The following is a 27,645-nucleotide window of genomic DNA, read 5'->3' on the forward strand; positions in this document are numbered from 1 at the left end:
AGGGTGTGTAAGGGACAGGAACTTCCTCCAAGGGGATTTGTTGTAGGAACTGTAGTGTTGTGTCTGGGGGAATTGTTATGAGCTCTGTACATTAATCTCTAAGTTATGTGTGTTTTGTGGTGAGAGATTTGGTGGTTGTCTTTGGTGGTTGAGCAGTGCACATGATTCTTTCAATTCAACTAAACTGAGAGCAAGCCAACGGCTCTTTGACTAGATTAAGGGGTTGCCTCATTATGGTTCTGGATTGAGAATTGATCCCCTCAGGCTTAATCTGCATATTTCAATACAATCAATACATATTTCTCCTGGTATCTGTATCGCTGTACTGCGGTGTTGACCTGAATCCTTTCTCGCTCTCCCTCCCCATCTCCATCTCTCCCTCCATCCCTCCAGGTGAGGAGAGCCAGGAGCTGGGCCCCCCTCCCTCTGTGGACGAGGCAGCCAACACTCTGATGACGCGCCTGGGCTTCCTACTGGGAGACAAGATGAACGAGGGACAGCCGGGCTCACAGTACGACATGGACGACCACGACGACAGCCAGGTAGGTTACACACACGCACACTACACACACACTAGAGTACAGTAAGAGCATAGACGAACACGACCACGGACCGGTAGGTTACACACCCTTCTGTCATGCACTGTTACAGTATATTATTATTAGTTTGTCAATACTTTGGAGTCTTTAAAGACCCATCATGGCATCAGGATACAAAGTGCAGGCTTTCCCCTAGATGAGTGGTACTCCAATAGTCACTACTGTAGGTGGCCAGCACACAATGTGGTCCAGCTTATAAGGACCTCACAGCTATAGAAGCACACCCCAAATCAGTGGGATGTGCAGATCACTTTCCAAGGCCTCTTAAGCGTCGGAAGCAAGTGTACCATTTTGTAGATTACGTCATTTGTTTACTGCAAACTCAATGGCCCCTGACACCACTATGCGCTGGCTCAGAAGATGTTTGTGAAGATCAATCCTGTGAGTTATGGATAACCTAGTTCGGAGTGAGGGGCGCTAGGCTCTCCTTCACTCCTGCAGAGCAGAACCAACATACCGTAACCTAGGGCAGCTGAGGCCCAGGGGATGGTAAACCGCTACCTCGGTCGTGAAAACTGCCCGCCGCATGCCACATCCTCTTGTCTAAGCAGTGTGCCTCCACAGAGGCCTATCCAATGGCAGAGCCAACGGTGCTGGAGCGACTCCGCCTTAAAGCCTGACCCACTTTCCACACTTCACACGTTGGGTGCACCTTAACTAGTGCCTTCCACCTCTGATGTCCTTCATCAGCAATGATCTGGCCCATTTTGCCTTTATCGGTCTTTCTGATCTGTTGAGATGAGTGGAAGGAGATGAGGAGAGCTTGTTTAGACTATTGAGATGCACCCCTTGTTCTACACAGCTCAGCAGTATGCCTTTGGTTCGGTCCTTCGTGCCAAACTGCAGTGGTAACAAAAACCCAGCCCTGGTTTTCTCAAGTCCCAGTTTAGAGGCCTGCCACTCCCACGCAAGCAGTCTGGGTAGGCTAGGTGGGAGGGAACCTCCCGTTCTATATTAATTTCTACGGAGCCTCCCTAAACACATCCGAATCACAGCAGAGTTGTTATCATGACCAAGGAGCATTCCATACTTGGATGCCCTCTGTCTTGCGCCAAACCTTCCCTAAGAAGTCACTCACGCCTCTGCTCACATCCTGGTCTCCTGTGAATTTCTATGCTATTCTGACTAATCTCCCGATTTATTTTCAAATGACCAATGTCCAAATCAATTCGTTTTTCATTTAGAGCCAGGGCCATGGATAATTGATGAACAGATTGTCTGGAATAAGAATCCAGCATGCCCGGAGGTGGGCCTGCCTCTCTCTCTCCCTGCCCCTGCTCAATAGATCAAAGTATAACTGGATCTATTCTACTTGCGTGGCTCACTAAACGTATTGATATTCTACTGAATTAGAATTCATTAATTGCAAAAAATGGTTCACTCATGAAAATAATTGCATGAGTCATCAAAAGATATTAAAAAGAGATGACTCTACGGTTACACATGCACTGGAATAATATGGCAGGCAAGGACTGTATCAATGATTGCTGATCCTAGCATTCTTTCTCGTCTTGTCGGTCTATGGTGTGTGCGTGCGTGTGGGTGCACGTGTGTGTGTAGGCTACTTTGTACATGTGATATGTCAACTGGTTGTGCCTTATCATCATTTAATCATGGCTAATTTACCTGATCATTTCTCATGGGTTGATGCAGTCCGGTGTATCACTGTACTTCAGTATAGACCTGACCCTTCCTCCCTCCCTACCAGGGCATGATGTCAGTGACCCAGCGGATCAGCCCCTGCTCCAGCCTGGCCAGCAGCACAGCCTCCCCCCCTGCAGGCAGCCCCTGCTCCACGCTGCCCCCCGGAGGGGCCTCCGGGAACCACGCCTCCGGAGACTGCGCCTATGGTTCCATCACCAGCCCCACCTCCACCCTGGAGAGCAGGGACAGCGGCATCATCGGTGAGGGACAGACGCTCACTTATTTTGTGGAAGTTATGTAATGTTTCCCATGTATTTCCTGGCATGCCAAACGTTTACACTGAAAGCCATGTTTTCTGTAACAATTTGATATACTCATGTTTTAATTCTTTACATTTTGGAAAAGCCAGGTGATGGGATTAGCTGCATTTAAATACGTTTGCTTTATATCCTTATGGGCTCTACTGTTGGGAGATTTTCTTATTGTTATAACATTTACTTTGAGGTGTGTTATTGAATGAAGAGTAAACTCTTCTTGCTCCATGGGCCTTAATCAGTTTTAAACTAAGCAGAGTCTCTAAAGAACTGTAACACGGCTTATATTTGTCTAAACTACCTTTTATCTGACAGCCACGCTGACCAGCTACTCTGAGAATGCTGACCGGGGTGGGGGGAAGCACGGGGACGGCTCGCGGGGTAGCCTGAAGCTGTGGCAGACCCAGAAGTGTTCGGGCACAGACTCGTTCCTGTACCGCGTGGATGAGAACATGGCTGCCTCCACCTACAGCCTGAACAAGATCCCAGAGAGGAGCCTGGAGACGGCCCACTCCATCCCCTTCTACCTCATGCCCCGGCCCAACTCTGTGGCAGGTGAGTCACTGTTCCAGCCACACCTCTTGTTTATTTGTTTACCACATTTCATTGCACACTTTTAGGCCAAAGTGGCATACAAATGAATGTGCCGCTAAAGGTAGGAGATTCATTACCCTTTGAAAGTTTGGGTCTGTTCTATATCAATTTCCATTCAGACACTGACCTGAAACTCAGAATTAATTGAAAATCCTTATAGGGTTTGGCTATATTACTTTCATAAATGTGTGATATCTAGTTACCAAGTTGGAATTGACCCCCTTCTCAGCATCTGAGACTGACTGAGTGTTCCCACCTCATTTAGGTGCTCTTATTTAACCCCCTGTGCACCTCCGACATTAACTTTAATGGGAATAGGGAACGTTAATATTCTCACAGTACCTGGGGGTGGGGGGTGAATACCGCGGATGCCAGGATAAAACATTCCTTCAGGGTGAGGAAAGCCCCACAGATCCCCCTAAAAGTGTTCAAACATGTGTTTTCAATGTCCTCTTTATGTCAGGGCATATAAAAGCAGCATAGCAAGCTGGTTCTAAAAAAGCCTGTAGCTCCTCACATCTGACTTGGCCTATCCAGTGGGATGAATGGAGCTGGGCTAGCAGTGTTTAAGGGGTCGATCATACAGGGGTTTACGTTGTTTGGCCTTTTTCTTTTGACTTCTGACACATGCCCTCTAAGAGGCCACTGAGAGGAGTGAAGTGCAAACAAAGCTTATTGAAGAGTCAGGGAAGGAAGCTGGGTATGGTGGGAGAATGGGGGAGGAGACAGATATAGGACAGAGAAAGGGAAAGGAATAGAGATGTAAAGAGAGGGAGACAAACTGATAGAGGAATAAAGAGAGAAAGGGCTACCAGCAGACGGATATACAGTAGGGGGGACACTGATCAAAGGAGAAAGAGGAAAAGGAACAAAGACAAACGCATATAGGAGAGAAGGGGAGAATGTGTGGCATAGATTCCAGTCATCAGGACAGTAAGATGGAAGGAATGAGCAACATTAGTTTAGTGGAGAGAGAGGGGAGTCTGCGTAAGAAAGATGGATAGGGAAAAGGAGGGAGGATAAACCGGGCGTGGAGAGGCTTGGCCCAGGCAGCACTGAAACATCAAAGCCATGGGCATAGTCCCTCTGGTGACTGGGGGGAGAGACGGAGGGGGAGATGGAGAGAGAGAATCACACAGAGAAAGAAAGATAGGAGGGAGGCACCCTGGTAACGAGGGAGCGGAGCGAGATAAAGAAGTGTGAATGTTGGAGAGAACGAGTCCCCCACTGCAACATTCAAATCTAATTGTATTAGTCACATGCGCCGAATACAACAGGTGTAGATCTTACAGTGAAATGCTTACTTATGAGCCCCTAACCAACAATGCAGTTTAAAAGAAAATATGAATACGAAATAAAAGTAACAAGTAATTAAAGAGCAGCAGTAAAATAACAATAGCGAGACTATATACAGGGGGGGTACCGGTACAGAGTCAATGTACGGGGGCGGTTAGTTGAGGTAATATGTACATGTGGGGAGAGTTATTAACCTGTCTAGGACCGGAACCCCGTTCTGCTAGCGGAACCCCTCGCCAACAGCCAATAAAATTGCAGGGCGCCAAATACAAATCAACAGAAATCTCATAAATCAAATTTCTCAAACATAAAAGTATTAGGCATCATTTTAAAGATAAAATTCTCGTTAATCCAGCCACAGTATCTGATTTCAAAAATGCTTTAGTCAAAGCGCTGAGCTGTAGTCAAAGCTCCACAAACGATTATGTTAGGTCACCACCAAGTCACAGAAAACCCAGCCATTTTTCCCGCCAAAGAGAGGAGTCACAAAAAGCACAAATAGAGATAAAATGAATCACTAACCTTTGATGATCTTCATCAGATGACACTCATAGGACTTCATGTTACACAATACATGTATGTTTTGTTTGGTAAAGTTCATATTTATATCCAAAAATCTTATTTTACATTGGCATGTTAGATTCAGTAGTTCCAAAACATGCAGTGATATTGCAGAGAGCCACATGAATTCACAGAAATACTCATAATAAATGTTGATGAAAATACAGCTATTATACATGAAACTTTAGATCCCCTTCTCCTTAATGCAAACGCTGTGTCAGATTTCAAAAAAACTTTACGGAAAAAGCATAATCTGAGAACGGCGCTCAGAGCCCAAACCAGCCAGAGAAATCTCCGCCATGTTGGGTAGTCAACATTATTCATAAATAGCATTAGAAATATTCACTTACCTTTGATGATCTTCATCAGAATGCACTCCCAGGAATCGCAGTTCCACAATAAATGCTTGTTTTGTTCGATAATGTCCATCATTTATGTCCATTTATGTCCAATAGCTTCTTTTGTTAGGGCGTTTGGTAAACAATCCAAAAGCGCGATCTGGTCCATTTGGACGAAACGTTCAAAAAGTTATATTACAGGTCGAAGAAACTTATCAAACTAAGTATAGAATCAATCTTTAGGATGTTTATATCATAAAAGTTCAATAATGTTCCAACCGGAGAATTCCATTGTCTGTAGAAATGCACTGGAACGAGAGCAACCTCTCAAGTGAAAGCGCGTGACTGAGAACGAGGCTGTAGGCAGACCCCTTAGTAAAACAGCTCCCATCCGGCCCCCCTTCACATGAGAAGCCTGAAACCACGTTCTAAAGACGGTTGACATCTAGTGGAAGCCTTAGGGAGTGAAAAATAACCCATATCCCACTGTGTATTCGATAGGGGTGAGTTCAAAAACTACAAACCTCAGATTTCCCATTTCCTGTTTGGATTTTTTCTCAGGTTTTTGCCTGCCATATGAGTTCTGTTATACTCACAGACATCATTCAAACAGTTTTAGAAACTTCAGAGTGTTTTCTATACAATACTAATAATATGCATATATTAGCATCTGGGACTGAGTAGGAGGCAGTTCACTCTGAGCACGCTATTCATCCAAAAGTGAAAATGCTGCCCCCTATCCCAAACAAGTTAAAGTGACTATGCATAGATGATAACATCAGAGAGTAGTAGCTGTGTAGAAGAGGGGGGAGCAATGCAAATAGTCTGGGTGGACATTTGATTAGATGTTCAGGAGTTTTATGGCTTGGGGTAGAAGCTGTTTAGAAAACCTTTTGGACCTTGACTTGGCACTCTGGTACCGTTTGCCTTGCGGTAGCAGAGAGAACAATCTGTAACTAGGGTGGCTGGAGTCTTTGGCAATTTCTAGGGTCTTCCTCAGACACCGCCTGGTATAGAGGTCCTGGATGGCAGGAAGCTTGGCCCCAGTGATGTACTGGGCCGTATGCATTACCCTCTATAGTGTCTTGCGGTCGGAGGCCGAGCAGTTGCCATACTAGACAGTGATGCAACCTGTCAGGATGCTCTCGATGGTGCAGCTGTAGAACCTTTTGAGGATCTGAGGACCCATGCCAAATCTTTTCATTCTCCTGAGGGGGAATAGGTTTGGTCGTGCCCTCTTCACGACTGTTTTAGTGTGCTTGAACCAGGCAGGTAGCCTAGTGGTTAGAGCATTGGGCCAGTAACCGAAAGGTTGCTAAGGAAAAAATCTGTCGTTCTGCCCCTGAACAAGGCAGTTAACCCACTGTTCCTAGGCTGTCATTGTAAATAATCATTTGTTCTTAGCTGACTTGCCTAGCTAAAATAATAATACTTTTTTTAAAAGTTAGTTTGTTGGTGATGTGGACACCAAGGAACTTGAAGCTCTCAACCTGCTCCACTGCAGCCCCGTCGATGAGACTGGGGGCGTGCCCGGTCCTCTTTTTCCTGTAGTCCACAATCATCTCCTTTGTCTTGATCACATTGAGAGAGGTTGTTGTCCTGGCACCACACGGCCAGGTCTCTGACCTCCTCCCTATAGGCTGTCTCGTCGTTTTCGGTGATCACGGTTGTCATCTGCAAACTTAATGATCGTTTTGGAGTCGTGCCTGGCCGTGCAGTCATGAGTGAACAGGGAGTACAGGAGGGGACTGAGCACACACCCCTGAGAGGCCCCTGTGTTGAGGATCAGCATGGCGGATGTGTTGTTACCTACCCTTACCACCTGGGGGAGGCCCGTCAGGATGTCTAGGATCCAGTTGCAGAGGGAGATGTTTAGTCCCAGGGTCTGTAGCTTATTGATGAGCTTTGAGGGCACTATGGTGTTGAACGCTGAGCTGTAGTCAATGAATAGCATTCTCACATAGGTGTTCCTTTTGTCCAGGTGGGAAAGGGCAGTGTGGAGTGCAATAGTTTGCATCATCTGTGGATCTGTTAGGGTGGTATGCAAATTGGAGTGGGTCTAGGGTTTCTGGGATAATGGTGTTGTGAGCCATGACCAGCCTTTCAAAGCACTTCATGGCTACAGATGTGAGTGCTATGGGTCGGTAGTCATTTAGGCAGGTTACCTTAGTGTTCTTGGGCACAGGGACTATGGTGGTCAGCTTAAGATGTTGGTATTACAGACTCCGACAGGGAGAGGTTGAAAATGTCATTGAAGATACTTGCCAGTTGGTCAGTGCATGCTCGCAGTACACGTCATGTTAATCTGTCTGGTCTTGCGGCCTTATGAATGTTGCCATGTTTAAAGGTCTTACTCACATCGGCTGCAGAGAGCGTGATCGCACAATCATCCGGAACAGCTGGTGCTCTCATGCATGTTTCAGTGTTATTTGCCTCGAAGCGAGCATAGAAGTAGTTTAGCTTGTCTGGTAGGCTTGTGTCACTAAGCAGCTCTCGGCTGTGCTTCCCTTTGTAGTCTGTAATGGTTTGCAAGCCCTGCCACATCCAACGAGCGTCAGAGCCGGTGTAGTCTGATTCGATATTAGTCCTGTATTGATGCTTTGCCTTTTTGATGGTTCATCGGAGGGCATAGCGGGATTTATTACAAGCTTCCGGGTTAGAGTCCCGCTCCTTGAAAGAGGTAGCTCTAGCCTTTAGCTCAGCGTATGTTGCCTTCTGGTTGGGGTATGTACGTACGGTCACTGTGGGGACGACGTCATCGATGCACTTATTGATGAAGCCAATGACTGATGGTGTACTCCTCAATGCCATCGGAGGAATCCTGGAACATATTCCAGTCTGTGCTAGCAAAACAGTCCTGTAGCTTAGCATCTGCTTCATCTGACCACTTTTTTATTGATCTAGTCCCTGGTGCTTCCTATTTTAATTTTTGCTTGTAAGTGGAATCAGGAGGATAGAGTTATGGTCAGATTTGCCAAATGGAGGGCGAGGGAGAGCATTTATTTAGCGTTTATTGTGGGAGTATAGGAAATAATATGAGCTACAATCCTTTGGCCTTCGGGACTTTGTGGTGGTAGCTGGGGAATAGGCCGCCACAGTTCCTCATCCAATTGGAGGCCGTGTTCTGTTGGACGTCACCAAAATTAATCTAGGGATAGATGATTGTTGTGATTATGTTCTGCCCAACATAACTCAGTCCAGTTGCAAGCCTGGAAGTGATGATGGGACAACTGTCATATCAAATATGACAGTATGTCAGCTTATAAATACAGCCCTAGCCTGTGGCATCTTGTAAACTGGGGACATTGTGAAATGGTGGATTGAATGACTGTATAGAAAGCTTTGATCATCACACACACGCCACTGACAGGAGAGGAGTGATTCAGTGAGGGTCATTGCTCAGCGGGAGCAGGGGAGCACTAGGTAGGGATGTTCTGGTCTGCTGTCCTGCTACACGCCTCAGGAGCAGAGCAGGGGCAGCCACCCACACTGGGCTCTGAACGAGAAGCTCTCTGCTCTCACTCCATATATCCTCTCTTTCTTTACCTCTACCTCGCTCCCTCCCCTTTCCCTCTAGCTTGTCTATTTTTCTCCTCACCTCTCCTCTCTCTTTCCCTCCTCCTCCAACCACCTCCTCCTCCATCTCTACCTCCTGCCTCTTTCGTCTCCGTCTGCTCTCTTTCATCCTATGTAGTCAAGCTCACTTTCAAAATGGCTCTGATCTCCTGGTTCAAATGCACTAGATTACTCCAACTGACAGAGAGACTACCTTATGAGCCTTGACATTCTGTTCTGCAGAAACGCACGCCTTCCTCCCACTTTCCTTCTCTCTCTCTCTCTCTCCCAGCACATCTCTCACATAGCAATGACTATTAAAATTACATAAAACACAAACCCAACTCTAGAGTGTGAAAATGTCTCCATAGCTCCACGTCAAGCCCTATGAGCTATGGCAATGGCTACCCCCATGGACATTTATCATTGATTATGTTTTAAATATGTACAGTACCAGTCAAAAGTTTGGAAACACCTACTCATTCAAGGGTTTTTCTTTTATTTTTTTTACTATTTTCTACATTTTAGAATAATAGTGAAGACATCAAAACTATAACATAACACATATGGAATCATGTAGTAACCAAAAAAGTGTTTTACATTTGAGATTCTTCAAATAGCCACCCTTTGCCTTGATGACAGCTTTGCACACTCTTGGCATTCTCCCAACCAGCTTCATGAGGCAGTCACCTGGAATGCATTTCAATTAACAGGTTTGCCTTGTTAAGTTAATTTGTGGAATGTCTTTCCTTTTTAATGCATTTGAGCCAATCAGTTATGTTGTGACAAGGTAGGGGTGGTATACAGAAGATAGCCCTATTTGGTAAAAGACAAAGTCCATATTATGTCAAGAACAGCTCAAATAAGCAAAGCGAAACGACAGTCCATCATTACTTTTAAGACATGAAGGTCAGTCAATACGGAAAATGTCAAGAACTTTGATAAGTTTCTTCAAGTGCAGTTGCAAAAACCATCAAGTGCTATGATGAAACTGGCTCTCACGAGGACCACCACATGAAAGGAAGACCCAGAGTTTCCTCTGCTGCAGAGGATCATATATTATTATTTGTATTATTGTTTCACTTGTCTTTTTGACCTGCACTGTTGGAGCTCTGAGCTTAAGAATCTCACTTTACCCTGCAATTACGTCTGCGACCCTGTGCGTGTGACTAATAAACTCATCTAAAATCTAAGTCTAATACAGCTGCTCGCCCACACCAAGGTCCCTGCAAACCACCGTAAATATGAGATCCCACTCGCCACATGCCTGCTACAGTTTTAGCTGTATTGCAGTGGAAAGGTAGTAGTCCGGGAGGGATCGTTGCCATAGGTAAAACAGATCACGGGTTGCAGTTTAGGTGAGTGGTGGGTAGAACTTATTTTCTTCCATTTAATTGTTGTTAGCATCAGCTAGCGCAGTGGTTCACAACTTTGTGGTATGCAGGGTTTTATTGAAGCCCGTTAAAAAAACAGGATTACACTCTTTTCCTGACAGGAAGGAAGGAGGTGCGTTGTCAGTCCCTCCCTGTAGCACAAGGTTATCTCTGTCATTCTCCATAAAGCTCTTATCCTAAAGCTAAAAACTCTTTATTGCATTTATCTTCCTACTCTTTTTTTTTCTCCCTATTGAGAGACAGTGGGTTTTGGGACAACTGGAAGAGCTCCAGACTTGGGTATATTGTTAACAGAGAGGAACAACTAAACAAACTATCTGGAAAAGGGGTCGTCCGAGGAAGGAAGTGTGTTTGGTGTGTATGAGGTCACACGCTTTCACACAGGCTCACACACACATACACTCTACCACGCTATAGCTACACACATTAGTTCACATTAGTCTGGGACACTGACAGTTTTAAACCACTTCTGTTTGCTTGGGGTTGGATCTCAAATGGGTCTGGTTCGTAGTGGATCTCAATGGTGAGGTATGGGACTGATATGTTTGTCTATTTCCAAGGGTGTCTGTCGTTAGCATTAGCAATTTAGCATTCAGGTTTAGGCGGTTCAGTGATTCCTGGCTTTGTTTGACTAACTCTGTTTTTCTTCTCTCTCATCTGTTGCACCCATTTACCACACACACACACACACACACGCACACATTAGCCACGAGTTCGGCCCACCTGGAGGACCTGGCCTACCTGGATGAGCAGAGACACACTCCCCTGAGGACCTCCCTCAGGATGCCCCGTCAGAACTCTGGGGCTGGGCGCTCCGGACACGACCTCAGAGGTAGGCCTCATATCACTTTGGGTGGGGGTGTGGGGGATAAGTGGGCTGGTTTAGGATCTGAGTGGGCTTGTTTAGGATCTGAGTGTGTGGGATACTTGGGGGGTGGGGGGGTGTAGATGGATGAGGAAATGGGGGTGGGGGCATTTTGGGGTGTGGGTCAGGGAGTGGAGGTCAGGTGATTTAGGGACTGGGGTTGTGAGGGGTAATTTTGTGGTGTGTGCTAAATCTGCTTCATCTTCCTATTTACTCCCACTCTACCTTGACCACGCCCAAAATCTGTCATGGGGTGTGTGTGTGTTTGAGAGAGAGAGTGTGTGTGTCTTGGAGTATACATGTAAGTCAGTGTGTTAGTAAGTATGATTTGTGAGTGAGTGTATATCTGTGTAGACATACTTGGTGCACTCTGTCCCTCTAAACCCCTATCCCTGCCTGGTATTGGGTGATGCAACCCTCCCTTTGGGCCTGGTACACCACACACACACACGCACACACACCCTGGTACACCTTAATCCGTCTCCCCTCCCAGATCAATGTTATCGACCTTCGCTCCTCACCACTCCCTGGCTCATCTGTCACTGCAGGGGTCCTGTCTGAGGTCCCATCACTCATGGCCAAGGCTTTATAAGGCTTAAATCACACTCACACTAGCAAAGACACACACACTGAACACACAATGAACACGCACAAACAGACTTGCACACACACACACACACACAAACGCACACACCCTATCTTTCTCCAATTCTCTATACCTCTCCCTCTATTCCTCCCTCTCTATTCCCTACGCTCTCTCTGACTGTATTTTTAGCCCCCTGCCTGCCACACTATCATGCTTACCACAGCACTTTCTCCCTAAGATCAGACCACACCGGGAATGAAAACTCATACAGAGATATCACGTTACCGTTGCCTTTCTTACTCCTCAGTACAGAACTACTGGACATGCACATTCTCACAACCTCGGCTCTGAGGCATGTACAGAAAACATGGGCTCCAAGAACAAGAAATATGCTCAAACGATATTTGTACGTGTCTGAGGCTTCATCCTAGGATCAGGGATGAAACATTGGGTGTGGCTCCCCACCACCCTGCTCCCTCCCTCTCACCATCCCCTCTCCTCTGCTAGCTAGCTGTACCAACCCTCCCATCCATCTTCCCCTTTCTCCTCCTCTTCCCCTGCCCTTCCATTTCTCTCTCTCTCTTTCTCATGCTTTGTCTCTCTCTCCTCTCTTGCGTTGTCTCTCTCCTCTGTCCTCTGCCTCAGCTTCTGCTTACAGCCATGCCTGGCAATCTAACTCACGTAAGTGATGCTCCTCTCTTTCTCTTCTCCCATTATAAGGCATTATACTGTTCTACATCAGTTAATGCCACGTTATAATGATGTGCTTATTAAACTAGTGGTGCTGTATTAGTAGGAGTACAATATCCCTCTACTACAATATGTTATCTAATCCCCTGTCCCCCGCTCTGCTAACCATATGTACTTGGTATATATGTATATATTATGTATCTACCCATACACTAAGTAATTCTGTTTCATTATGTTGTTCTTAGTATGAAGCCCAATGGTGGCGTTCACCCATGGTGTGTGTTATTTTGATGAACATCCCCCTCTATGGGTGACAAGCTGACGTTGCACTGAGGAAATGACAATGACAGTGCAGTGGACTCTACACATCAAGTCCTGTGTCTTTTTCCTCACCTATAATCTGTCCCCTTCCCCTCTCTCTCCAGTACGCTTTGCCCCCTACCGCCCCCCGGATATCGCCCTCAAGCCCCTTCTGTTCGAGGTGCCCAGCCTGACAGCTGATTCGCTCTTCACCGGGAGGGAGTGGGTCTTCCAGGAAGTGGACGCCCGTCTTCACAGCGACGACTCGGCAGCCAATCGAGGTGTGGTTGTCGTGGGCAACGTGGGCTTCGGCAAGACTGCCATCATCTCCCGTCTGGTGGCACTCAGCTGCCACGGCAATCGCATGAGGCAGATCGCCTCGGACAGCCCCCACGCCTCGCCCAAACGTACGCTTATACCGTCCTACAGGAGTGTGTGTGTATAACAATGATCCATGCTGGCTGCTGCTAGAAGAGCCTGTTGTACTGGGCAGTGGTGGAAAAAGTACCCAATTGTCATACTTGAGTAAAGGTATAGATACCTTAATAGAAAGTGAAAGTCACCCAGTAAAATACTCCTTGAGTAAAAGTATTTGGTTCTAAATATACTTAAGTATCAAAGGTAAATGGAATTGGTAAAATATACATAAGTAAAAGTATAAATAATTTCAAATTCCTTATATTAAGCAAACCATATGGTACCATTTTCTTGTTTTTAAAATGTAGATAGCCAGGGGTACACTCAGACATAATTTACAAACGATGCATTTGTGTTTAGTGAGTCTGCCAGATCAGAGGCAGTAGGGATGACCATGTGTTCTCTTGATAAGCGTGTGAATTTGACAATTTTCCTGTCCTGCTAAGCATTCAGCATGTAACGAATACTTTTGTGTCAGGGAAAATGTATGGAGTAAAAAGTATATTATTTTTGGGGGGGGAATGTAGTGGAGTAAAAGTTGTCAAAAATATGAATAGTAAAGTACAGATACCTAAAAAAAATACTTAAGTAGTATTTTAAAGTAATTTTACACCACTGGTACTGGGCATGTGTCTTAAGATGCGTATAAAAAGTATCCTTGTGTCTGTGTAAATAATGCACACAGTAGATGCACTCAACTTGATCTATAAATGTACTTCTCCCTTTTTCTGTCCCCTCACTTGCTCTCTTCCCTCCTTTCTCTCTCTCCCCCCCTCTCTCTCACACTCTCTCTCTCTCTCTCTCAGATGGGGAGACCCTGCCCCTCACCCAGCCCCAGCACTCCCATGGCACCCTGGGGGGCAGCTGCCCTGGCACGCCCGAGATGAGGAGACGCCAGGAGGAGGCTTTACGGCGGCTCGCCTCACAGGTACAGTACAACTACACCACCACACCACGGCTGCATCTCAGCAGTCTTAAGTACCATTCAAAACCCCCTGACCAGCTGGGTGAATCCTTGCTAAGAGGTACATGTCTGGTTTACACCATGTTCTATTTTTATTTAAATGTTCTACAACGGTGTGCCTTACTGAACGTGGCCCGGATTCAACTAATTAACTGGTCATTGAGACATTGCTAAGGGGGAAGGTGTGTTGATGCTGGTCTGAAGTCAAAGCCTGCACATCTGCTCCTTTGTTCTTCAGTGTCAGCAGCTCTTTCCTACAGTGTCCGGTCTGGTAGCTGTCTCTGCCCTCTGACCTCCTTGTGGCCTTGTCCTCTCCCTTCTCACTCTATTATTCATTCTCTCTATCCGCTGCCGCTCTTCTCTCATTCTCTCTATCCGCTGCCGCACTTCTCTCATTCTCTCTATCCGCTGCCGCTCTTCTCTCATTCTCTCTATCCGCTGCCGCTCTTCTCTCATTCTCTCTATCCGCTGCCGCTCTTCTCTCATTCTCTCTATCCGCTGCCGCTCTTCTCTCATTCTCTAAATCCGCTGCCGCTCTTCTCTCATTCTCTCCGTTATCTGCATTCCGTTCGTTCTACATCAATTTCTCTCTCCCTATGTCCTTAACCCATCCTGTCTAGCAACACTGATGCTAATGTCTTCCTTTATTCACTTAGCACTCTCTCTCTCCCTCTTCCTTCCTCCATCCACTGTCAACTCCTGCCATCCAATCTGGCTCTTCACGCCATCGCTCTTTTTCTCTCTCTGTCTATCTCTCTCTCCATTCCATTTTCATGACTGGTGGTGTTGTGCAGACACAGCAGAAAAACAAAGGAAGCTCTCACTCCCCCCTCTCTGTCTCTTGTTGTCTCTCTCTTGTTTCCTCTGTCTCTCTGTGCTATGGCCTAATGAAATATGCATAGGCCCAGGGAGCACTGTTCCAGCCGAGCCATTAGATCCCCTTAGCGGCCACATGCATTCTTAATGATAGCCTGCTCCAGTGGTTGACCCACACACACACTTTCTACACATACTTTACACTCACACTTTACACTTTACACACACCCACACTACACACAACTCTACCACACACAAGCATCACAAATACTACACACATCCCTGTGGATGTCAGTGGCCAGAAGTATACGGCTATGAATCTGTGTATGATCTTCGGAGTGAAGCTCTCTAATCTAGTCTGAAATGTTCCTGAGGGAAGCTTTACGTTGGAGCCAGTCTGTGAAGCCTGCTGGCTTTCTTCAGCACTCCAAGTCCACTCTATCCAAGGCGGCGCTGTATTATACTATACATTCAACTACAGATCTAGGATCAGACTGCCTAACCTTATCCAACAAGGGGGTTAAAAATAATCTGATCCTGGACCATTTCACCACCCCCAGGGTCTTAGTGCCAGTCAACTCCTCTGACACACTAGAGACAAAGACCTGACAGTCACAACAAGCTACACAGCAGTCCTCACTCTTCAATGAATAATGTAACATGGTATTGTTTTTCAACAATATTTTAATGTAGCCTCAATCAATAGCTGTGCTTCAGTCTGCTTTAACTCTCTTGTGTCATAAAGATAATAGTGGTTAGTTGGCACAGAATGTCACCTAGGCCTGTTTGGTTCGTGTTTTATTTGATTGTTACGTGCTGAAGATTCAAGACTGAATAGATTTGTGTGGGTTGATTTGCGCCCTCTTTAAATCATTTTTTTTTGTCACATACACGTGTTTAGCAGATGTTATTGCGTGTGTAGCGAAATGCTTGTTGATTCAGTTAAATGTACCTCTCTCTTTGGAAAAAATAAAGTGGGATAATCAGAGATATCTAGATAAAATATTAAATATTTTTTCAATTTCAATGGTATCACCTATATAAAAGTAATCTTTTTTTTAAATCTCCGCCACCCCACTCACTTCCACTCTCTATCGCCCCCAGGTGGTGGCATACCACTACTGCCAGGCGGACAACGCCTACACGTGCCTGGTGCCAGAGTTTGTCCACAACGTGGCGGCTCTGCTGTGCCGGGCACCCCAGCTCATGGCCTACAGGGAGCAGCTCCTACGGGAGCCCCACCTGCAGAGCACCCTCAGTCTGCGCTCCTGTGTCCAGGACCCCCTCAATGCCTTCAGGAGGGGTGTGCTGGAGCCCCTCGACATCCTGCACAAAGGTCAGGGGTGTTCAAGGTTTTATGGAACTGCATAGGAGCTGTGCATTTGATAACTTGTTATTTTCTCTCAGGGTTTGGGCCAGGTCCATTCATGTTTTCCAAAAAAAAAAAAAAAAAATGCCCCATCTCAGTAGCTAATAGTTAATTCTTTCCACTCCTTGTCCTGATAAACAACCTTGTGTCTTTGTGTTCATCAGAGAGGAAGATAGCATGTGAGGAGGACCTGATCATTCTGGTAGACGGGCTGAATGAGGCAGAGTTCCACAAGCCGGACTACGGCGACACCATCACCTCCTTCCTGTGTAAGACCATGGAACGCTTTCCTCCCTGGCTCAAACTGGTGGTCACCGTCAGGACCTCCCTACAGGAGATCACACATCCCCTCCCGTTCCACCGTATCTCTCTTGACCGCCTGGAGGAGAATGATGCCATAGACCAGGACCTGCAGGTAGGGTTCAGGTTTACACCAAACCATCTGTCTGACATCTTTACTCTCTGATAGTCATCTCTCACTTCAACCTCAATCATTGTAGTAAAAGTAGTCAACCGTGATTTAAAAGGATTATCATCAACTATTGTGATAAAAGCAGTCATGGTGATAGTATTACCGAGTTATCATGATGCTGATCTCCTTTCTCTTCGCGACCTGCAGGGCTACCTGCTGCAGAGGATCCAGGGCAGTGCTGAGATCCAGAGCAACGTGTCTCTCAACGGGCGTCTGGACAACGCAGCCTTCGCCAAGCTGAGCACCCACCTCAAGGCCCTGAGCCGCGGCTCCTACCTCTACCTGAAGCTGACGCTGGACCTCATCGAGAAGGGCTATCTGGTGCTCAAGAGCTCCAGCTTCAAGGTGAGTCGGTGTCTCGGTCCTGGAGCTATATACTGTATGTCTCTCAAGGTTTTTGCTTGTGTTCCATACTCTGCCTGTTTGTGTGTGTTTATCTCTCTCTGTGAAAGTTCATATGATGTTTCCTTACAAAACTGACCCGAGGTGTTTCTCCATGCCCCCCCCAGGTGGTGCCGGTGAGCCTGGCTGAGGTGTACCTCCTGCAGCTCAACATGCGTTTCCCTACCCAGTCGTCCTTCGAGCGTGCCCTCCCCTTGCTCAACGTGGCCGTGGCCTCCCTCCACCCCCTCACGGACGAGCAGGCGTATGGGGCAGTGAACGCTGGTGCCGTGCGAGGCCCCGCCCTGGACTGGGAAGATTTCCAGGGGAGACTGGAGCTGCTGTCGCCCTTCCTGGTGCGGAGGAGGGACGGAACACGTATGTTCACACACCCCTCCTTCAGGGAGTGGCTCATCTGGAGGGAGGACGGGGAGAAGACCAAGTTCCTCTGTGACCCGAGGTAAGGAGGCACTGGTCTACAGAGAGGAACAAACAGACCCTCTGCAAAGCCAGCGTGTACCTGGAACATTAATGTTTACAGCTTGAATTTGTGGAGCTTTCTGTTCTTAATTTCTCTCCCTCTCTCTACATCTATCTTTCTCCACTTTCCCTCTTTTCTTCCTCCCTTCTCCTCCTCGCCATCTCTCTGTCACTGTAGGAGTGGCCACACACTCCTGGCCTTCTGGTTCTCACGTCAGGAGGGCAAACTGAACCGGCAGCAGACCATAGAGCTGGGCCACCACATCCTCAAAGCACACATCTTCAAGGTAACGACACACCACCACCACATCACTACAGCATGCTAGCACACCTCCAACATCTGGGTCAATGGCTTCTACCCACTGTGCAGTAACACTGTTGTTGATATTACTGTTATCTTCTCCACAGGGCCTGAGTAAGAAGGTTGGGGTCTCCTCGTCAGTCCTGCAGGGGCTGTGGGTCTCTTACAGCACAGAGGGGCTCTCCACTGCTCTGGCCTCACTGAGGAACCTTTACACACCCAACATCAAGGTACTGGACACACTCACACCAGCAGTGGGCTAACCAAAGCACTATTGCATTAAATGTTTGGGGTATTGGTTATATGTCTGACACTCCTCCCTCTAGGTGAGCCGTTTGTTGGTCCTAGGCGGCGCCAACGTTAACTACCGTTCTGAGGTTCTGAACAACGCCCCATTGCTGTGTGTCCACGCCCACCTGGGCTACGCGGAGACAGCCGGCCTGCTGCTGGAGAACGGAGCGCATGTAGATGGGGAGTCGGACAGCGGCCTCACCCCGCTGGGCTACGCCGCCGCCGCTGGTCACCTGTCCATCGTCACTGCGCTCTGCGCCTGCAAGGCCAAGGTCAGGGACCAACCACCACTACTGTGCATACTGTCACTTTGGCAGTTGAGGTTTATTACAACAGCATTATGATGCATTTACACAACATGATATAACTCTCTGGCAGCCATGTTGGCACCTACTGGGCAAAATGTACCAATAGGTCTTTTTGAACAGTGTCTGCATGTGACGTCTGTGTGTATGCATGTGTATAATGACACTCTCTCCCTGTGTGTAGGTGGACCACCTGGACAGGAACGGTCAGTGTGCGCTGGTGCACGCTGCACTGCGAGGACACCTGCAGGTGGTCAAGTTCCTGATGCAGAGTGACTGGAACCCTGACGGACAGCCCCAAGGAGCCTTCACCAAGAGTCACGCTGTCCAGCAGGCCCTTATAGCAGGGGCCAGCATGGGATACACAGAGGTACACACGCATGTGCACACACACACACACACACAAACACACACACACCGTACACACACTAAGTCTGAATGTTGTCTCCTGTACAGATCTCATCTTACCTATTGGACCTGCCAGAGAAGGATGAGGAAGAGGAGGAGCGAGCACAGATCAACAACTTTGACACACTCTGGGGAGAGACTGGTACGTGTTATTTTGGTTTGTTTGTGTATGACTGTATCAAAGTCTGTCGAATGCTTTTACCTGCACTGACTCTGTCTGCCCCCTCTCCCACTGTAGCTCTGACTGCTGCAGCAGGCAGGGGGAAGCTGGATGTGTGCAGGCTGCTGTTGGAACAAGGGGCAGCGGTTGGACAGCCTAACCGCCGGGGCATCGTGCCTCTCTTCAGCGCTGTGCGCCAAGGACATTGGCAGGTGGGTGGGCACATTTGAATTTCGCACCCATTTATTATTTCAAGTTACAAAGCCATACAACTTGAATTGGAAATATTAAAATACACTACTGGCAATGATAGAGAACAATGGTGACAAAAAATACTATCGAAGTTACATACTATTTGGTTTCTTCCTCCTCAGATAGTGGACCTGCTGTTGAACCACGGAGCTGACGTCAACATGGCAGACAAGCAGGGCCGCACGCCCCTCATGATGGCCTCCTCAGAGGGCCACCTAGGCACAGCAGAGTTCCTACTGGCACAAGGTCAGAGTTCAGTTCACCCTCAACATCACCACCACCCACTCTACTACTCTCATTGGTTCAGAGTACCTAGTGTAAAAGTGTAGGTTTGACTTCCACATGGGCAACATGTAGCAGACATAAAGTATGTGTAGTATTTAGTAATGGACAAAAACAGCTGCCAAGTGGCCATGTTATGACCCTGGCTGCCATGGAAACATGACCTTTAACCCGCTCTTGCAGGTGCCTCTCTGGCCCAGATGGACAAGGAGGGTCTGACTGCTCTGAGCTGGGCGTGTCTGAAGGGCCACATGCCATTGGTGCGCTGCCTGGTTGAGAGGGGCGCGACCACCGCCCACGCCGATAAGAGTGGACGCACCCCCCTGGACCTGGCCTCTTTCTACGGAGACTCAGAAGTGGTAAGTGGTCGCTGGTCGCCACGTTGATGACCTCCCCATGGCAGAGCAGCACGGAGAAAGTTTTCACTGTTTGATTCACTGTTTGATTGGAATAAGTACCTGAAGGTAGAATGCTCTTCTGTTCTTTCTCTCCTCCTCCTCTTCATTTTCCCCCTCAAATTTTCTTCATCCTTTAAACTCCCATATTCCCTCTCTTATCCCCCGTCCGTCCGTCTGTCTCCAGGTGCAGTATCTGGTGGACCACGGGGCGATGATAGAGCATGTGGACTACAGTGGGATGCGACCTCTGGACCGGGCCGTGGGCTGCAGGAACACCTCTGTGGTGGTGGCTCTGCTCAAGAAGGGAGCCAAGATGGGTACGAACTGACTAGAGGTCACTAGTCACACACAGATTTAAAAACACTGGTGTATAGGACTGTCTTCTAATTTTGCAATATTGTTCTACATTAACTTCAGTGGTTTAGCTACAACTTTAGTCAGTTATAGTTCTATTTAATATACTGGTTTTTCCCCTCGGTAGGACTATAGTGGCCATTGACTCCTAGAATGTTGTCAACTACTGCCTGAATCTCTTCCCTATGTGGTATGGTGCCCACCAAGGCTTCGCCATGCCTTCCTCCCCAGGCACCACTAACCCCCCTCCTCTGTTTCCACCATGTTTATAATGGTGGATGTGAGGCCCTTCCCTCTGCTCCTACTGCTGCTGGCATTGCTGTTGCACCTTTTTCTTTTGCTGACACACTTTTTTGGCCACAGCTTCTCACTTCTGCCTCTTTCTGTTCTTTTCTTCATCTCACTCACTCCCTCCTCCCTACTCACTCACTTTTCACTTTCGCACACACATACGCACACACTCTCTCTCTTGGTTCCTCTTATTGGGTTGGTTCCATTATGTTTCCTCTCATTTCACCCACCTAACTCCCTCCTCTAACCTGTCACTCATAACCCTGGCTCCGCCCCCTCTCCGTAATCAGGATATCAGACTCTTCCCAGTCGACCCCGAGGTAACAAACAGTTTGCCCTCTCTCTATATACATCTCTGCTCTCACTCTCTCGTCCTCTTTTTTTTACCCTCCTTTCTCTTTATATGTGGCTTTGTGAAGTGAGCTAACCATCCACTGCCCGATAAGAGATTGTGACACAAACACCACAAGGCCCACAGTCCATGCATTCCCCCTGCTGGTGGGAAGCCATAAATGCATGTGTGAACCCCCTCTGCTCTGGCATGGCTTGTGCTTGCCTGTCCCCCTTACACATAGCATGCAGAATAACACAGAATAACTCTGGCTAATAATAAGATATTATTGTGTATTCATGTTGGGTGAGATTGGCATTGGTGCATAAATAAGTTGATCGTTTTCCCAGTGGCTTTACTAGAGATTAAGTTATTGATTCTGTACTTGAGTCAGATCCTTCCTGCACCAGGTATGACATCAATATCTATGTATCCATCTGTTAGCTGAGCGCTTAAATGGCACATGCAGGGGCAAAGAAACCCCAAACCTGTCTGTCTCAGTAAGTCACGCCATATTTATCTTGGGTAGAGCTTCATCATCATCTCGACCTGTCAACTGGTTTCGCTCCACTCCGAGGTGAAGTTGCCCCTACCTCTAGAATCAGTTTGCTCTCTCCAAATGCTAACGTAAACCATTACTGGAGGGGAAAAACAAAACAGACCTTAGATCAGCGTCTAGGGGCAACTTCACCCTACTCCTTTCTCTCTTGTACTTCTCATTGTCGGTCCTTTTAATCTGAGTTATGCCCCCTCTTCCTGTCATTGCCACCCTCCTCTCTCCTCCGGTCACTTCCCGTTACCCATCATGCCCCCTGTTGTCTTCCACCAGGTCCGGCCACCTGGGCCATGGCCACCTCCAAACCCGACATCATGATCGTCCTGCTCAGCAAGCTGATAGAGGAAGGAGATGGCTTCTACAAGGTCTGCCCTTCCTAGAATATAGCAATATAGCACAGTGGTCATTGAGGGTTACTGTTGTGGTGCCAAACCATGCTAGTCTCGCTTTTCTGAGTGTTTTTTCTTCTACCCGTCCTGTAGAAAGGTAAAGTGAAGGAGGCGGCCCAGCGGTACCAGTACGCCTTAAAGAAGTTCCCCCGCGAGGGCTTCAGCGAGGACCTCAAGACCTTCAGAGAGCTCAAGGTGTCCCTCCTCCTCAACCTGTCCCGCTGCCGGAGGAAAATGAATGTGAGTGACACCCCACTGCACCCTCCTATAGCTCCTCACCCCACCTGGCTGTGACTGGAGCTGCTTTTTTTTTGCTTACACTCAACAGCATTACCATCTGCAAGGTTTACCAAGACATTACAATACAAAATAACTTTATTATCCCTCATTGGGATGTATGCTTGTTCATTGTGCTTACAATACAACGATATTTAGCTCTTCTGATAGATTATAAAACCGCACGTGGATTTAAGCAGTGTAAAAATATGGTTTCAAAAGGTTGATGACAGCGATATCATTGTGCAAAAATGTACAGTAGATCAGACTTCAACATAATAGCGGAAGGTAAATCTCCCTCAACTCTAGCCTCATCTAACCTAGGCCCATATCCCTGCATCTTCCATTCCCTCTTATAGTTTGCTTGGTTTTGGTTTGTGTTTGTAGCTCTGGTAACTTTAGAGGAGGTGCAAAGGGAGGTTGGTTTGGGTCAGGGCCATAGTGGCCAGGTGAGGTTCTAATGACAGAGCAGTGCAACAGCGGTTTCTGTGTGTGTGAATGTGTGTTTGTCTTTTGTGTTTGTATGTCTCTGAAAGTCTGTGTCCTGTGTTTGTTCATATCAATGTTTTTAATTGCTCAATTTACATGGTTTCGTCATGGGCTCGTGTATTATTTTTTATTTGTCAGTGTTGTCCATTTGTCTTTCAGTTTTTTTTTCTTGGGTGTCTTCTATCTGAACCCAAGTTTCCATCGATCTCATCGACTCAGTTATTCACATCTGTTTTACTCTTTATGGTTATATGTATGGCTGATACAAGACTCCTGAATGACTCATGTTTGACTCTGTACATGGTTCTATGTACGACTCATCTATAACCTTTTTTCCATTAATCTCTTGACTCATTTTTGACTCACCTCTGACTCATTTCTGACTCATGTACCGCTCCACGCGTGTCTCTGTGAATGACTGTCGGCCCTGTTGTTGCTTGCAGGACTTTGGGATGGCTGAGGAGTTTGCTACCAAGGCGCTAGAGTTGAAATCCAAATCGTACGAGGCCTTTTACGCCAGAGCCCGCGCCAAGCGCAGCAGCAGGTAACCGTAGCGACGGGGAGAACAGGGAGGCGGAGGCCTAGCGCAGAGTGAGCTCAGCCTTAGGATCCAATTGGGCCCTCTCATGTCACATGATCACCAGGATTCCAATGCGCTGTAGACAGATGACTACAGGGGAACATAATAGAGTTCATGAGTATTTTGGCCATGTTTTTCACCCTATGTCATGTTCAGTGGTTTTTATGTCTGCTTACACATCCTGTATCCCCTTAGCCCTATGACTTGTTCATTCTCTTGCTCATTGTCATGGCTAATTTTTTAATGTTTTAGTGTAAGAGTGTACTTTGTCTGACTACTATGTGAGGGCAAGTAGTTTGAACAGTTGTGGTGTTGTCATTTTGACCACATGCTACTCCCTCACGGTCTTTGGTTTCGTGCTTTGTCGTGCTCATATCTGTACCACCTCTCCTGCTCCTCCCTCATAATGCTTTCTCAATCTCCCTCTTTTCTCTCTTGATATTCCCCTCTTCACCCCCTCGTGTATCCACCTCAGGCAGTTCCACGCAGCCCTGGAGGACCTGAATGAGGCCACCCTCCTTTGCCCCAACAACCGGGAGATCCAGCGCCTGCTGCAGAGGGTGGAGGAGGAGTGTCTTCAGTTCGAGGAGCAACAGGAGCTGGACCCTCCCCCATCCCCTCCCAGAGAGCAGGCCGCGCCCCCTCCCCATTCCCTGGAGCCCCGCCTGGAGGACATGCAGCCAGTGCAGGACCTGTTGGACGAGGACTACCTGGAGCAGGACCTGGAGAGCCTCCCCATGGGCATGACTCCCGAGCCCCGCTCAAGCCCCTCTGGCCTGCCCCTCATCCAGAGCCTGCCCCCCTCCCCGGGCCACCGCAACTCGCCCTACCTCTCCGGAGGCCCCTCCATGGTCCAGGCTTTCGAGCTGCCCCCTAGCCCCCCTTCCATGTCCTCCCCCACACGCCAAGGCTACCAGTCCACTTCCCCATCACTTTCCCCGACGCACCAGAGCTCCCACTACCGGCCCAGCCCTCCGCACACCTCCCCAGCCCACCAGGCTTCCGCTATGCCGTACAACTTCAGCCCACCACCTTCGCCTCTCCGCCGGGGGCCTCAGTACCGCGCCAGCCCCACCTCAGAGAGCGGAGGAGGTCTGTACCGGCCACAGTCGGCCTCAGCCCGCTACCAGTCGGAGCAGATACCCGGCCGGCCGAAGTCTCCGCTGTCTAAGATGAGCAGCCAGCGCTCCTTCCAGCTGCCCTCCCAGCAGCAGCCTCCCCAGCAGGGCCAGTGGCTGCAGCCTGCCAAGGCCCAGATCGTACGCACCAACCAGCCCAGCTCCGCTGTGCACTCCAGTGCTGTGCTGGGCACCAGTGCCTACAGCCAGATGGCCCACTCCATGAGCACCCGCCTCCCCCCCGACCTGGCCGAGCTGAGGGACGGGGTGAATATATACCCCAGTGCCCTGGAAGGGAGGCCCACGCTGCAGGTGCAGGCCAGCCTCAGTGCAGGAGCACTGTACCAATATGGTGGGATCCAGATGGTCCCAATGGAGGATGAGCTCCCCCAGCGGCCCTCCTCAGCTTACCGGCCTGGAGGTCCGCGCTATGGCCAGGCCCCCCAGATCAGCCGCAGCCAGTCAGCAGCGTACTACCCTGTCTCACCTCAGATGGAGATGGAGTTAGAGATGGAGCACCAGGCGGCGCTGGGATCACCGGAGAACCCCCACGGCCTGCGCCGACCTGTCAGTGCCACCAGCGCAGAGCCAAAGCCACACGCCCCCACTCCCCGGCCCCTCATGCACTCCCAGAGCGTAGGCCTCCGCTTCTCCCCCTCCAACACAAGCCTGGGTGGGGTCTCTGCAGCTAATCTAGCCCCAGGCTTCCGGGGCTCCACCTCGGCCCAGCAGATGGAAATCCCTCTACAGCTGTCCTACGAGGATGGTAGCGTCTACTGCGACGACCTCTCGCCTGTGTCTCCTCCGCAGGGCAGCGACATAAGGGTGGTGGGAGGGACGTACCCAGACAAGGCACTCCGCTCCAGAAACACACCTTTCATGGGCGTTGTCGACAAGACGGCGCGGACTCACCAGTACCTGCCACCACAACCGCAGACAATAGGGCGCTCCTGGGCCATCTCTTCCCTGGACACGGTGGTGACAAGCTCCGCCACGTCTCCAGGGAACATTGGCCCTCAGCATGGCTACAGCCAACAGCCCAGCCTGGGACACATCGCCTACTACAACCGCACCAACAACGCCCACAACGGACACCTCCTGGACGAAGACTACTACCAGCCGCCAGCTAACAGCTCACGGGATGGCAGGGCAGACGGCATGGGCCGCGTGAGCCAGGCGCCATCCTACCCAGACGTCAAGGTGGCCCGGACGCTGCCTGTGGCCCAGGCCTACCAGGAGAGCGAGTACATGCAGCACTCCAGGGACAGGCAGGGCCCCACGTCCCCTATCAAACCAAAGAGACCTTTCGTGGAGTCAAACGTTTAGGGAGGGACTGAGGGAGAGGACTGATAAGCCTGCAGATATTTTGATTTGCAATGACTTAGAGACAACCTCAAGGGTATGTGATGAGACTGGGAAGGCAACACCTCTGCAGACAAACACATTTAAACTCTCCTCCCATGCATCTTCTTTGCCTCTGTCCTTCACAGCCATTTTCTATGGATGAATACAAGAAAGCCTAAAACTGCAGTTTGCCAGGTGAATCCAACACCTCCAGTACTCCAGAATATGTTGGCCTTCTGTTTGCAGAGTAGTTTGTATAGTCAAAGTGGAGGGGGCAGGGATGATCCACAACTTTAGGAACTAAAGCCTGTAGGAGGACTAATACCACACACCCTGACCTGGAAACCTCCAGATCTCAAGCAGGGGAGACTGCTGCCTGCCGTTTTCTCCCTGCCCCTGAATGCCTGTCCTGGGATGGTCAGACTCAAGTCCAAACTCTCAATGCCTTCTTCAGAACAACTCAATAGAAGGCCACCCTTCACTAAGATGACCATGTTCTCTGCTGTAAATGTGACTGAAAAGAGACTTCAACATACTTGTACATAGGAAAAGCAACAAAAAAAAGAAAAGTAATATTTATCATTTAAGTTATGTTTGTAAATACATTATATATATTATTTCCATTGGATTGTATTTTTTTTTTTTTCGCTCAAGAAGTGACATGCAGCAGGCTTTGTGAAGCTTTTGGGAAACGGGCATTTTTTTATTTCCAATAACTTGAATATTTCCTTTTACAGTTGAATTATCTCTACCAGACAAATCTGCAGTTATTCAAACATAACACTGTACTACATACACTTTTGGCCACTAAAGGGTCAAAGATGTTGGCAGCATGCACACATGACTTCAAATGACCGAAGTGGTCATTGAAGGACTATTTTCATCCGTCCACAAAATGCTTTCCATAAAACAATGGTTACACTTTCTTTTACAGTGCATTTTCATGAAACTAGATAAGTTTTGAAAAAATACACTGAAGAAAGTCGTGTCAAGACTAGGCTACATTACATGGTTGGACTAGATTATGATCTATCTATACAAGGTTGTCAATTGTGATGGATTTCATACAACACAATTACAGTGCAGTTTACCCACCAGTTTGGTAACGCCCTTTATCCCCTACTGGCACTTAGTATGAACAACAATCAGTTAAACAGATACTTCTCTTACAAGAACATATGAACCCCTTATCTGTGAAGTTTACATTTTTATTTACTGTAGTCTTCATTCTTGTCTTTGTTACTTTAAAATGTCAAACATTTAGGCTAACATTTTTATTTGTATTTATTTATAATTATTTACTGTGTATTGGTGTGCTTGGTAATAGGTGGAGCCTCTGCGATCGGATTGGTTCATAAACACTCCAACCAGGAATTTGAAGGAAATTAATGAGCCAGTTGATTGGATGCACCGCTTGTTAATATCAAAAGTTAACCCTACATCTGAGCCTGTTGCAGGAGGGACTTATCCCTACAGTCAATACCCTCTCCTGTCTGGATTAACACCCAAAATAACATTTATTTTTAATAGTTCGTGTAAATAATTGTACATGCTGTGCTGCATAGAAATGCATGTTTGTTCTCTGCTTACTCCCATGCTGATATAAACATGTAATATTTGGAGAGGGAGGCAGAGTACAGGGTGCAGGAACTGATGGAACAGCCATCTTTTTTTTCTCTTGGAAGGAGAAGGCATTTTTCCTTTTTAGTTTTTTTGGGCTTGCTGAGCAGAGTTCTGTAAATTGTCTGTATATGTGAGTTGTGGTGTTTTGAAACGAGAAGGTAATAAGAAACATGCGTTTTTAACCCAGTTAAGCGATTGTAAAATGTACTTATTTAAAAATGGTTACCACGTCAAAGAAAATAAATGTGGGTCGGCTCTTTTA

General features: G+C 47.8%; 1 protein-coding gene across 1 annotated transcript; it reads left to right on the plus strand.

The window, feature by feature from the left end:
* Nucleotides 1-401: 401 nt before the first annotated feature.
* Nucleotides 402-27,645, plus strand: LOC120033994 (protein TANC2-like). The gene is made up of 22 exons (XM_038980394.1): nucleotides 402-546; nucleotides 2,321-2,503; nucleotides 2,873-3,112; nucleotides 12,862-13,143; nucleotides 13,960-14,081; nucleotides 16,038-16,269; nucleotides 16,467-16,717; nucleotides 16,922-17,119; nucleotides 17,284-17,615; nucleotides 17,814-17,922; nucleotides 18,044-18,166; nucleotides 18,263-18,499; nucleotides 18,717-18,902; nucleotides 18,989-19,082; nucleotides 19,179-19,312; nucleotides 19,475-19,598; nucleotides 19,818-19,993; nucleotides 20,217-20,349; nucleotides 21,838-21,929; nucleotides 22,047-22,193; nucleotides 23,162-23,262; nucleotides 23,774-27,645. The coding sequence occupies exons 1-22, from the start codon at nucleotides 453-455 to the stop codon at nucleotides 25,740-25,742; spliced, it is 5,559 nt and encodes a 1,852-aa protein (XP_038836322.1). The 5' UTR covers nucleotides 402-452; the 3' UTR covers nucleotides 25,743-27,645.

The sequence above is a fragment of the Salvelinus namaycush genome, chromosome 41, assembly GCF_016432855.1.
Source record: "Salvelinus namaycush isolate Seneca chromosome 41, SaNama_1.0, whole genome shotgun sequence".
Classification (NCBI taxonomy): Eukaryota; Metazoa; Chordata; class Actinopteri; order Salmoniformes; family Salmonidae; genus Salvelinus; species Salvelinus namaycush.

Coding starts and splice junctions, on each gene's coding strand:
- LOC120033994 (XM_038980394.1), top strand. CDS start 453: ATGACGCGCCTGGGCTTCCTACTGGGAGACAAGATGAACGAGGGACAG. Junction 547..2,320: donor CCACGACGACAGCCAGGTAG/GTTACACACACG, acceptor GCATGATGTCAG/TGACCCAGCGGATCAGCCCC. Junction 21,930..22,046: donor AAGGAGATGGCTTCTACAAG/GTCTGCCCTTCC, acceptor CCCGTCCTGTAG/AAAGGTAAAGTGAAGGAGGC.